Source organism: Gobio gobio, assembly GCF_949357685.1.
Source record: "Gobio gobio genome assembly, chromosome: 10".
NCBI classification, from domain to species: domain Eukaryota; kingdom Metazoa; phylum Chordata; class Actinopteri; order Cypriniformes; family Gobionidae; genus Gobio; species Gobio gobio.
This window is the reverse complement of record NC_137116.1, coordinates 47,088,179-47,101,426: the sequence shown is the minus strand read 5'-3', so window position 1 is coordinate 47,101,426 and position 13,248 is coordinate 47,088,179. Positions and strand designations below refer to the sequence as shown.

The 13,248-nt window shown below is 38.4% G+C and overlaps 1 protein-coding gene across 1 annotated transcript in view; it reads right to left on the bottom strand.

The window, feature by feature from the left end:
• The window catches only part of faf1 (Fas (TNFRSF6) associated factor 1), a 78,492-nt gene that overhangs the window by 22,820 nt on the left and 42,424 nt on the right, over positions 1 to 13,248 (bottom strand). Inside the window, exons 9-11 of the mRNA XM_079826351.1 lie at positions 7,956 to 8,110; positions 3,929 to 4,065; positions 2,725 to 2,813 (exon numbers count right to left, since the gene is read on the bottom strand). Of these exons, the coding sequence (XP_079682477.1) occupies positions 2,725 to 2,813; positions 3,929 to 4,065; positions 7,956 to 8,110 (381 nt within the window). The remainder of the gene's footprint in view (positions 1 to 2,724; positions 2,814 to 3,928; positions 4,066 to 7,955; positions 8,111 to 13,248) is intronic.

Genomic DNA, 13,248 nt, shown 5'->3' with positions numbered 1-13,248 from the left:
TGTGTAGATTACATGAGCAAAGTGTATGCGCGTTGTGCACGCTATATATTATGGTCAAGCATGCGCCCTTAAAATAGCATAATGAACAACGCGCAACGCGCCACTGACTTTAGACTAGGTTTTTTCTGGTCAGTGGCGCAATTGTTTAATGGAACAGCAAAATAGCACCAGGGATTGTTTGCGCCGGAACACGCCTCCTTTTTTGCGCTGAACCGCCCAGGTAGCGCAAGTTCATTCACTAGTTTAGCGACGTGCTTCTGTGGAGGGAAAAGCGCGCTTTGCGCGGGTGCAAAATAGGAATGACACATGCGTCGGTGTACAAAGTCAATTGCGCTGGGTGCAAGATAGGGCCCCATAACCTAATACATAATACTTAAAGACTTAAGGCTATTCATTTTCAAACTTGCATTTTATATTTTAATCTGGACTAAATTACATGCCCTAGATATTGTTTGAATATGTTCTAACTGTTGTTCAATCACACACTTTACAAGGCTCCAGTATTTAACATAGTTCCTTCATTAACAAACTGACAATGAAAAATACTTCTAAAGCATGTATTAATCTTAGTTAAATGTACATTTCAGCATACCTATTGTTCTTTATAATTCTTTTGCACTTTAATCTGTTTTAAATATTTGTTTACTTTATAGATTTTTGTGTATTGCTTTATTGTATTTAAATGTTTGGTTCTTTTGTTATAAGAAAGTGATTTAACCTGTTATAGTATGACAACACTTTTTTTGCAACTTATTTCAATATCGTGATAATACCGTATACCGTGATAAAAGCTTCAGCAATTAATCGCAACATGAAAATTTGATACCGGCACATGCCTATTCACAAACTTTTAAGGATTTCAAGGACCCGTGGGAACCCTGTCTTACAAATTGAATAAAAAAAAAAAAAAAGAGTGAAACGTGTAGTCTGATTCACTCAAAATCTAAGATTAATCAAATTGAGAAGGAAAAGAGAGCAGTTGAATCCAAATGTAATACTAAAATTGAAATGTGTACTGAAACCCAACCTTAGTATATAAATAATTATTTACATTTTTTGGGTGAACTACTACTTTAACTACTTTCTCCACAGGTGAGCAGAAAGTTAATGAAAACCTTGTCACGTCACCTCTCAGCTAAAGGCCAAATGTGTGTACTACCGAGTGAAAATATCTCCTATGCATTTCCTCTGGCACCCTCAATAAGCCTGACTCCCCGTTTATGTCTGTTCACATCACATTTCCTTCACAGCCAAACATATTACAGCCATTAATTGCCACGAGGAGCAAACCGTCAAGGAGCTTCCAGCTGAAATCCATCAACCTGTCAGAGTTATTCAAGCGCTCTGACTGAGGGAAGCAGAAATTTCACAGCCTAATGGATCTAATGGAACAGATACAAATTGAAAATAACATTTTTAACGGAACTCGCTCACCGAGCCAGGAAAACGGCCTAATAGCATGAGGAGATAGACCTTAAGTCTAACAGAAGTGTTCTCACACTGAGACAATGGCAAAGTCTATGACAATTATGACATAGCATAAATATTTTCTGTTGCTTTTTACAAATGATAATCATTTAAAGCATGTCACGCAGGGGTGCGAACTAAAAGGAGAATGCTGGGACGAGGCAAGAAATGTCACGACTTATCAAATCACTTAATCAATATGCCTCAGGGGGACAGTAACCTGTGTTTGCTGTCTGAATATTTCCCACCAAACCACAGACGCAAACATTAACACACACAGGTGAGGATAGATGACTAATTAGCTCATAGCAAGTGTGGACAGATCTGTCATGAGAATGTGGCATGTAACAAAAACGTTAATAATTAGTGTTTTCAAACCAGGTAGGAAGTTAATGTCCTCTTGAAATTTGCAATAAGGCATACAGAGATCCACTATTGCTCTCAGATAAGCCACTTAAAATGGTATTCATGCTAAAAACGGTATATAACAGCATATTATTGTAAAGTTTTCAATTCATTTGAACAGATGGACACATTTTGTTTCAGCTCTTTGTAAATGCGTTTGTTTGCAGACCTAGCACTGATTTAAACAATCACATACCGCATGCAGACATGACACACTGAGCTTGCATCCTGCCAGCTTTGTGTCGACTCCATAAGCACAGGCCCCCGCAAGCTTACATTACACAGCCAGTGAATTGTGCTTTTGCTTACACGGTTTGTCTGAAACCCAGACAAACACACAGACGCAGGCGGAGTATCTATTCTTAACCCTGTGTGACAGGCCGATTTGTATGAGTCAGACAATGAGTGGTCATTTGTCCCAACATGCCCCTTTTTGTGGCCTAAAAATATGACTTTGAATCTGCCTAATAAAAAAAGCACCTCTTTGTGCTCATCAGCGTCTGGTGTAGTGCATTACAAGTAATGTACACTACACAATTGGATTACTTTTTGAAAGTACCAAGTTTATATTTCCACTGAGTTTGTCACAATAAATTGTGGAATTGACTCCACCAAAGATACATGAAGTGATACCTTAGAATTTGGTTAAACAAAGCATCTAAGGAAGCAACATAATTAAGTTGTCTACATTTGCGTCTGAGTTGCGTCAACGAGGCCTTAATATGCTGCCTATGATATAATAACTCATTAGGGTTTGAGTTTTTCATTAAAGTAACCATGAAATGCAATTATTTTAACACAATATGTGGTGCATATGAATCTCTATCTGGTGGGTGCCCGGTGTTGTCTCACCTCATCTTTTATGTCTTCTTGTTGCTGTGCAGTGAAGATCTCCATGGCTCCCATGAGTCTCATCATAAGTTCATCCACTGTTGTGTTGCCTTCATCATTCAAGCAGAAAATGAACAACAATCAGACTGGGGGGAGTCATTTCATTTTGCACTTTTCATACTATTCACATAAAAATATACCAAATGGAAAATGATTGCTCAAGGCACGATGAGACCATTTTTCTTTCTGGAAACTTGATTACTATGGTATACTATCAATGCACTAAAAAAAGTGATTTTTTTTTTTTTAAACATTATGACAAAATAAATAATAGAGAATGGGAATCTACATCATTGTGCATTGCATTCTGGGTAATGGTCGCCATATTTTAGGACACACTCAGGAGCATTCAATGACAAAAAATACAAATAACCAGAGAAAAAAAACACTGTATTTATATTTATACTTTTTAGGAATTGCTTGCACTCGCCCCCTAAGATAACAAAAGTATGGGCCTCTGTAATGCACTCCTGAAATGATTTGTATTGTCAAAGTGCTATACACATAAATCACCAGTACTGGACTTTAATGGACTAATGGAAGTACAAGATTCATTAGCGAGAGAAGCTGAATAATGAAGCAAAGGAGCGCTACTGTACGAACACCGACAGTGATTTCAATGTGATTTTGAGCTATTTCCAGACGTGTTTTCATACTTTATTTATGGAGTGAGCACTTACACAAGTCATAAACTATGAATTCAGGATATATCTGTAATAAATATATAAATACAAATTATAAAGTCACATTATGTTTAAGTTGTTTATTTTCATTGAGTTTACTTGTGAATGTTCCAGAATGCATTGTGAAGCTGATGTCACATTCCCATTTTCTATACATATTTAGGATTCTGCACAATTTCTAGGTCACTAATGAAAAAAAGGTACATTTGTAACAGGTTTTACAGAAACTTGTGGAGTTCAAGTGAAGTGTTGCTGTCATTAAAACCATAGGGGGGTAATGTAAGGCTTTCTGAAATCAATCAATCATTCAATCCATCCATACGTGGTCTCAGATTTTTGGTAGCACTAAATAGATTAAAATTATTAGAACTGTTGTGCAGTTTTAATCTGGTAGGCATTACATAAAATCTGCTAATGACTTACTGATGAAATGTTACCTACAGTAGTTTTATTTGTAGTTAATTGACATATATATATTTTACCTTGAATGACATTTAAAACTTCATTTGATGTCCTTTTTCCCATGACAATTAGAAGTAATGGGAACTGGTCAGTCTTGTACGTCCGAATGGTCTGTGCAACAACGCTGCCAAAGTGCCTTGTGCACATCGTGAGTAGTCTAGAGGGAGAGAGAGGGAGAGAAAGAGCGAGAGAGTCAGTAATTTGAGTGGACAGTGGACAGACAGCCAGTGAAACTCCCCTGAACAATCACTGAGCTTAATAAGAGTACACAGCTCATTATATTAACAGACTTTAAAACCAATTCTGCTCTCCACTCAGAGGATGGTCCTTCTCCAAACACTACCCGGGTCTGAATTAGTATTCGCCTCCTGCCGCACCGAATTTGATAGGGCAGAGAGGATTTCTTATTCCATTACAAAGACAGAACTTTAAATTAACGTTTCGCTGAAGGAAAAGGGTAGCAGGCAGACTCAGAGAGCGCGCAGTAAATGTCATAATATTAATGAATTGCTATAGAGCAAATGCAAATATAGATTAGCTTCTCTCTTCTTTTAATAACATCGGCTTTAATAACTGGAAAGTAAAATAGAGGAAAGATGGAACACACTAGAATGAGGGGGCATGACCAGCGTGGGAGAGAAGAAAAGAGAAATTGGAGGTTTTTTTCCCACATCAAATTTCACCCTATTATCAGAGAACTATATATATATATAAAAGGTGTGTCAGAGGAGATGAGTGAGCACTTTATGGACTCTGTGTATGTTCAGACCATGTCTATAATTTCTGGAATAGAATATAGTGTGTATACCATCTCCATGGAATACCGTATTCCCAATTTCCAATGTGATAAGAGGTCAACTATGACCTCAAGAGGTCAACCATTTCAACCATGATCTCATTCTTGACTTATTTGATAAACCTCTAGAGTTGTATAGTGAAGGGGAAAAGGGAGGGGGAAAAAAGTTCCCTTGAAACATAGTTGTGTGTTGTGTTTACCAATGTCTCAAAGTTCTTTAAGGGTGTGTTCACACTTTTGTCCACAGGTTTGGTTAGTTTAAAACAACTCCGGTGCGATTGCTCCGTTAGTGTGGTTAGTTTAAATAGTGTAAATGCAAGAACGCGGTCATCCGAACCCTGGTGCGCACCACCTGAAAAGGTGGGTCTTGGTCGGCTTCCAAACAAATTCTGGTGCGGTTCGACGGAAATGTATAGATTACCAAAAAAAAAAACGGATTTGGTATCGATACCTTTATAAATATACAGATTATCAAATTATAATAATAGAAAACATGGGTTTCTGCACCACTTTCAAATCTTTTAAGTACTTTTTTAATGTTTGTACCAAAACACCCCTTACATATTTACAGTAGCTGGCCTGCAAGCGTAGAACCATGCACAGAGACAATCAAGTCCGCTTTAAACTGAGAGAGATGGAGAGAATGGCAAAAAGGAAAATGTAGTTTGGTGTGGTAAACATTATTTTGAAAAAAATCCACAAAAAAAATAAAATAAAAAAAATCACATACCCATTTAAGAAATAATCAGTATGGGTATTGGTAAAATTGTAACAAAAAGCATGAGAATAATGTGTGTGTGTGTGTGTGTGTATGAGTATGTCAGGGTATAAGAATGTGGAATTGTGTGTGTGTTTCTGTTGGCATTATGAACAGTCAACTAACAGGACAACACGCCAGCTATCTTCAGTGTAACTTGTAGTGCAGTATTACAGATCACTAGATACCATAGAGTTTCACTGCCAAAAAAATCAAACATCATACAAATAACACTTGTGTTACCAGAGGTCCCATCAGGCATTGAAGTTGGCAGTGATGCGTAAAAAATCTTGAAGAATGTTAAGAGTTTTCAAAGGACCTCGGGGGAGTTATTTTTGATTTTCTAGTTAGTAACACCAGGTGTTTCAAGCGTCTCGTCAAGGACAGCATCATAATTGGAGTGACAAGCTCTCGTCTCCTTCTCGTCCCTCGCTCACGTCACACTCTTGAGTGTGTGAACCGTAATATTTCCCCATGGCTTGAACTGAGAGGTGTGGCACAGTATCAGAACATCTGCTGGGGCCACAGGGCATGCATGCACTGCTCTTTCTCTGACTGTTTCCATGATTTTGAGGTATTGTTTATGTCTATAGCAAAACAGGAACAGTTACACACCAGAATGTTATACTTTGGATTAGGGATTTTTCAAACTAACGCATGATCATTAGTCGCAAACATAAGGCTTGTTGAAAGCGCTCCAACATATATTTCAACAGTGCTTTGGGTGACCGAGTTCGAGTCCTGGCTAGTGGCCCTTTCCTGCCCCAACTTTCCTAACGTCTCTTCTCAGTTGTGCTCTCACATAAAAGGCAAAAAGTCTCCAAAACACACACACAAAGAAAGAATAATTAATAGTAAGAAAAATGCTTTAAATACTATTATCTTAGGGTGTAAATCTTTGGGTTGAGAATAGATTCCATTCACATATTTTTGATCTGATTAAAAGTAATTTAACTCAATTAAATATAAAAAGTATAAAAAAGTTTTAAATTTGATTCAATAAAAATTTGATTTGATTAAACAAGTGATTCAATACAAGAAAAAAAATATATTTAAAAAGCATTTATATTGATCTTTATACATTCCCCTAGTGTATCTTAGGGGGAAGAAAATGAAAAAGCATGGCAAGCCAAGCATTCTTCAGACTGTTCGCAGGAGAAAACTTGAAAAGCAACATATAAGGTACTTCTAGAACAAATTAAGTATTAAATTCTAAATATTGTCAGTATGAATTGCAATTTCTTTCTTCTTTTTTTTACCACTGTGAATAAATAAGCAATATGATTCAGCAGGATTTAATGGATTGGGGAAAAAAAAGAATGAATCGTATCTGCTAGATTGCACCATCAAATCGTGACCTGCAGCTTTTTCTTACTTATACCAGCAACAAAGAGCACCTGTAGCACCTGTGGGTGCTAATTACATTCACTCTAATTACATTTGGGCTCTGGATTAATGCACAATTATGTTGAGAGTCTATGTGATCGGTGTCAGCGATTAGCGATTCACAGGCTTCATTCACAGAGTTAGCATTGAAAAACACTTCCAGTCACCATCCACAATCACCAATCAGTCAGGCCTGGCTCTGGAGCGTGAGAATACGGTGTGTATGTGTGCATGAGTATGTCAGGGTATAAGGATGTGGGATTGTGTGTGTGTCTCTGTTGGCATTATGAATAGCCCCAGATGTTGCCCGCCTTTAATCTGTGGTAGAAAGGCTCAGCTGGGGCAAAAAGCAGAAGGGGAGGGAGAGGGGTATAGAGGCCGGGCCGGACTGAAGGAGCCCCTGCAGAAGCAGGTCACTGGCTGGTCTTTCTCTCTCTGTCCGCTCCAGAGGGAGGCCTTTAAGGTGAAGCCTACTGGAAGGAAAGGTATAGGCCTGCTCAGAAGCAAAGCCTGCTGGGACCAATCAAGAATCCATCTGCTGCCTGACCAGTTTCTCCCTCTTTCTCTCTCTGTTCATTTCCTTTTTTGGCCATCCATCTTCATTTTGCTCGCTTCGTTTCCACATGAAGCAATCGGGGATACAGTTTACTCCAAGTCTTGAAAACAAGCACTTTTGAAACAGGGCAGGATAGCTTTCTTAATACTATATTAGATGCAAGTTTCTATAGTCTCTGAGGGCAAAAAGTTTCAACTGACCACAGACAAAACGTAAAACCCTCGACACCTCCGTTACGGGCGTCCTGAAATTAAGACATTCTGAGGAGTGCGCTCTATGATGGCTGTGTGTCTAACTGACCCTTTAGTGGGGCAGATTAGTGCAGATTGCCCTACCGGGGCCTCAGTGAGCAAACACGACATCTTTTGTTAAGCTCTCTATGAGGAGAGAGTCAGGAGAGGAGAGAGGGGGAAGGGAGGAATGCCTCTCATTAAGAGATCATCCATTTTGAGTGTGAAAATGCTTCCGATCCACACCGTTCTGGACGATTTGACTGCCATTGTGAGATCATGCGATGAGAGAGATGAAAGGAAGACTGCAAAACAGAGGTACCTGGCTTTATTAGCTTCCTTAGTAACGTCCCAAGCCCATGTGATGAAGTTCTGGCTGAGATATGACACTATGGAGTCCGCGCACATCATCTGAGAGCAGAACACGTTACTTAGGACACTCTCGTCATTGTGGAGGTAGATGGCCAGCAGTTTTCTCTGAAAAACAGAAACATACAAACAGTTAGGGATAGGTAGCATATGGATAAGTATTCTGGTTCTGATTAAGATTCTTAAGGATTGTGGTTCCTTAACAATTCTATTAATAATTCTTTAGTAAGAATTTTGTATTGGCTGCCCTCAGCACTTTGTAGCCAAATAAAGAGATTATTTCAGATTTCAACAGAACAGCTAAAACGAATCAAACAAAATTTTATAAAATTATTTCAAAAAGGTTATTACAAAGACTTACAAAGTGGCATTAATGTAGTACAAAAAATGCTTCTAAGCATATTTAAATACAATAACATTTTATTATTAATAATATAAAAGTGTTATTGAAAAACATAAATACAAATAAAAAGAAAGATTATAATATAATACAATACAATATAATATAAGCATTTTAATGTTTTAAAATAATATAAATATTAATATATTCAGTGTAACTGGTGTGTAAGTGGTATTTTTATACAAATACAGTTGTGGTTAAAAGTTTACTTTCTTCAGAATAATGTTACATTAAACAAAATAAGAAACTTTTGACCACGTTATACTTTATTCATAATTTTGAGCTGGACAAAATGCATTGTGATTCAATACTGATGCACTGCAATAGCTGGCTAGCAATGCAGGAAACACTGCCAGAGTATTTTAGCATGGTTATCAATTCACATCAGGGGAAGAATGCACACTTAAGAACAGATCCAAAAGTTTATAAAAACTCAAAAAAGTTGAATCTTTTCCCCAACCCTTCAAAGAGTTGCAAAGAATTTAAGGAAAGACATCCACCCATTTACAAAGAATGCCCACTCAAGTCATTCCATCCCCACTTCTAATTTGCGGTGGGGAAAGAAATCATGAAAACTGAAGCTTCAATGGCCATTTCACTATCTATGAAGCCAGAACCCATCTAATCCTGGCTCACTGATCCACCCCTTATTTCATGATTCACCATCAGGCTTTCTGAGAGCTTTAAGGCCACTAATGCTTCACTAGGGTCCACGAGCAGAAAAACACAGCGAGTGCCCTCCCTGCAATCCCTGAGCAAAGCAAACACCCAAACCAAATCAAACTGATGCAGGATAAATCAAACTTTCTCTGAAAAACAAAAAACGAACAAATCGCGGTATTTGTTTTGCATCAAATGCCAGTGCCCTCCTTCCATCTTCGCAGGTTAGCACAGGAAGGCGCAGCTGATGTCGAAGCACATCCAAGTCCACAGATATTTACACCGTCAGATGTATGGCGGTCGCTCGCATAACCCAACAACTAATTAAAAAAAAGGCACACCACCACAAACATGAAAGGTTTTGCCAGACAAGGCAGGGGAATAAAATCCACCGAATTACAGAACAACTCTGATCGTTTCCTATAGCTCTGACCCCCCGACAGTTTGTCGAATGCAGCAGCAGGGATTTCTCGGCAGCCCGATGGAGGAAAAACAGAAAGCAAAGTGGGAAGAGAAGCAAAGCAGGGCGTCAACGGAGGAGAGAAAGTTGGGCTCTATGGAGGTGTGTATGGATGGAGGACTGAAGGAGCGATGCTGTGTTTGCACAGTGATTAAAGCTCTCGAATGAGCCGCATGGCCCCTGGCGGGAGAGAGCTCAGGCCTCTTTCACCAGCCCAATTCAAGGCCCTGAAAAGATTAAACACTCACGCTGGGTAGACAAGCAAATGGGACCCGGAGAGATTTTACCCATCAAAAACTGAAAGGGGGTGGATGAAAACGAGACATGAACTTTTTCCACTCATCTCTTGCAGTCTGTCCTAAAACTGACATAGCCGTTTCAGCACTGACTGAGCGTATTCCCTCCGAGCTGCGAAAACATTTTGACCTTTTGAGGCCTCTAAGATTTCATTGAAGAGGTGGGGAGAAGCTACTCTCGCTAATAACAGTCTTTGGTCAGCACCCTCGTTCCACGCCCCTCCATTACCCACAGTCCCTCCTCTCTACTTTCATCCCATTGTTTTCTCTTCCTTTCTTTCCCTCTGTTTTGTGGGGCTTTTCTTAGCCTGCAGAAATTTGCGCTCAGTCCAAATTACTGGGTCTGTTCTGGGGAAGAAACTGACCCAAAAGCTCTTTCTGTCACCTCAACTCATCCCCCCCACCTGCCCGGGACAAGAATCCATGAAATGGCGAGGAGGAAACGGTAGAGGCTCGAGAGGAACATGGGAGGAGAGGACAGAGAGGGAGGTGGGTAGAGGGAGAGAGAAAGCTGATCTGTCCTGTGAGTGGGACAGCACTAGCTTTCACACAGTTGTCAGAAAGTGAGGAATTCCCAGGCTAACTTTGGACATGTGAGTCAGTGTTGCAGCAGAACACAAAGACAAGAAGTGTATTTTACCTGCTAATTGAAGGCCTATTCAAATCAAGCATGACTTTTTAGCACGTAAAACACTGATTACAGGATTTTTAAATTAAACAATGCATGTTTTTATATGAATCTGAACATAATAGTCATTATTCAGATATTAAACCAACTTTTAAAAATGATTCATTCAGATATGGAAACTTGGAGGACGACGGAAATTTAATTATGCAAAAATGTCGGTAACACTTTATTTTAGGGTTCAATTCTCACTATTAACTAGTTGCTGCACAAGTAGGTAGGGCTGCACAATATATAGAAATTATTGAAACATCGCAAATGTACATATCGCAATATGCATAACGCAACGGCACACAATATCTGAATGATTTTAATATGCTATTCCAACATTGTGAAAAGTGTGCGTTTTAGGTAGACGCATATAGCAGAGAATAGACTGGGCACACGACTGTTACTTATGTGACTTGCTTGACGTTAAAAAGAGTTATTAAACACAATAACTTGCGCAAAACAACAATTTGCAGTCTCGTGCTGTCTGCTGTCTGACACAGCTTCTTGATGTTAAGTTTTAGGTTAATAAAACCATATATTACCATGTCAAGCAAAGAGTTTTTGGTATTTAAATATTGCCATTACATTTTTTGTTTGTTTACATTGATGTTAAAATTATATAGTCAGATTTGTGACACTGCTGGTCACTTTCAGAAGTTGTAGCGATGCTTTCTTTTCCCAGAAAGAATGTGAAACATATAAATGGTATCATTCTCAGTTTTTAAATAATTTTAAAATATAATTTAAATAGATTTTACACACTTAAAGCAATATCGTATCGCATATCGAATATCGCATTATTTAACAAGGTATTGCATATCGCATTTTTCTTAAATATCGCACAGCCCTATTACTAGGATACTGGCTGTATTAGTACTTATAAAGGACATATTAATGCCTTATTCTGAATTACCTTATTCTACATCCCTTAATCCTACCCAATACCTAAACTTAAACACTACAAAAACTACCTTACTAACTATTAATAAGCAGTAAATTCTGAGTTTATTGAGGCAAAAGTCATAGTTAATAGTGAATATGTGTTCCCCATACTAAAGTGTTACCAAATTGTCTTTACTTTGTGTCCTTCAGTTGCATCAAACTTGATGTAAACAAGAATTCACCTAGTCAAGGGCTAAGGGCATGATAACCACATTGAGCAAAGCATTTGCATTCAGTAAAAAGTCTCTTCCAAATGCTATACACAAATAAAGGATCAAAGTTTCCAGTGTTAGGTAATGTGACTGAAAAAAACTTAAGCGAAATGCTATGCGACAGCCAATGAAAACATACTTGTTTAAAACAATATAAAATGAAAAAGCACTATTTTTAAATGCATCTTATTGCGAATGCGTCAGCCAGAAAAGGCGTATTTCTCCAGTCATTTAGGCCATTTAAACCCAACCCCTTTCTTACAATTGACTGCACGCCTGCATTCAGATCCGCCTCCATCCAATCAACAACCAATAGATAGAACTAAGTCGGACCTTCAGACAGACAGTAGAAGGTCTGGATTCCATAGCAGATTTCACTGGCCAAGGACCGCCCAGAGGCCATCTGACTGACATGTATAGCAACCAATCACAGTTCGATTTGTTCCGTGTAATGTAAGGTTGATGTAAAACTGTTGTACGGTTTTTAAAGAGTCTATGCCACAAATGTACATACTTCTGAAAATCTGCCATTTATTTGATCCTGATAAGTGCTCATTGTCACAGTTGTAAAAACACAAGGGCTTTTCTTCCATGAGGGGGTTTGGCTTCTCGGCATCTTTGTTTCCAAGCAGACAATTTAAGAACGCGACACACACGTCTCGCAAAAATCCTGTAGAATTCAATTTCTGGACGTGATGTCTGAGGCTGAGACTTTAATAAACAGCTATAAAAAGGGAATTTTGACCATCGAGATACCATTGTGGGTGGAGCTTCCAGTGTAACACCGCAGAAATAGAAATAAAGCTAGCAAAATGTCTTGATGTTAGCATCACGTTATATGCAGCTAGTTTTGTCTAATTATATCTACAGGACTGACTGAATTTTTTTTTTTTGATTTTGGGAGTTTTCACAAAACACATTCTGTTGATGGCTTCACCTGCCCGACCGTGAGAGTTACGCTAGTTACACAGACAACCATACGTCTCTTTTAAAAGCATTGTGAAAGGATGTTTTTAATTACAGGCGATGCGTATGCGCTGGAGGGGGGAGAGATGGAGAAAGTGATCATCCTCTTTTGGCTGTAGGAAAGCAAACAATGGGAAATGAGGAGTTCATATTACTGCGCTCTCTGACCTGTAGCGGAGTGCTTTAACAGATGGCACTTACAATACTATGAGAGATTCTCCCACAAAAACTGAACAATAATCTAGTAATAATAATAATCTTGTTGCATAATTAGAGTTTAACTTCAGGAGCTGCCTTGCATATGCAATACAACTCTTCAAGGGTCCGTCCAGTTAGAAATTTAAACTCTGTCCTTATTTTCTCACCCTCATGTCATTCCTAAACCATATGACTTTTCTTTCTTCCCGGAAAAAAATAATTGTTGACAAAAAAATTCTCTCATGTCCATTATGCAGTTTACTTAAAATTTTACAAAGGATGCAAATGCATCATCAAAAAGTATTTAACTCATGCACTATATTCTAAGTCTTCTGATAGGTTTGAGGTGAACAGAAATTAAAGTCCTTTTTATATATTAAATCATAATAGTCATTTTAATATTCCCCTCTAGTGTGAAAGTGAACCATTAGGACTA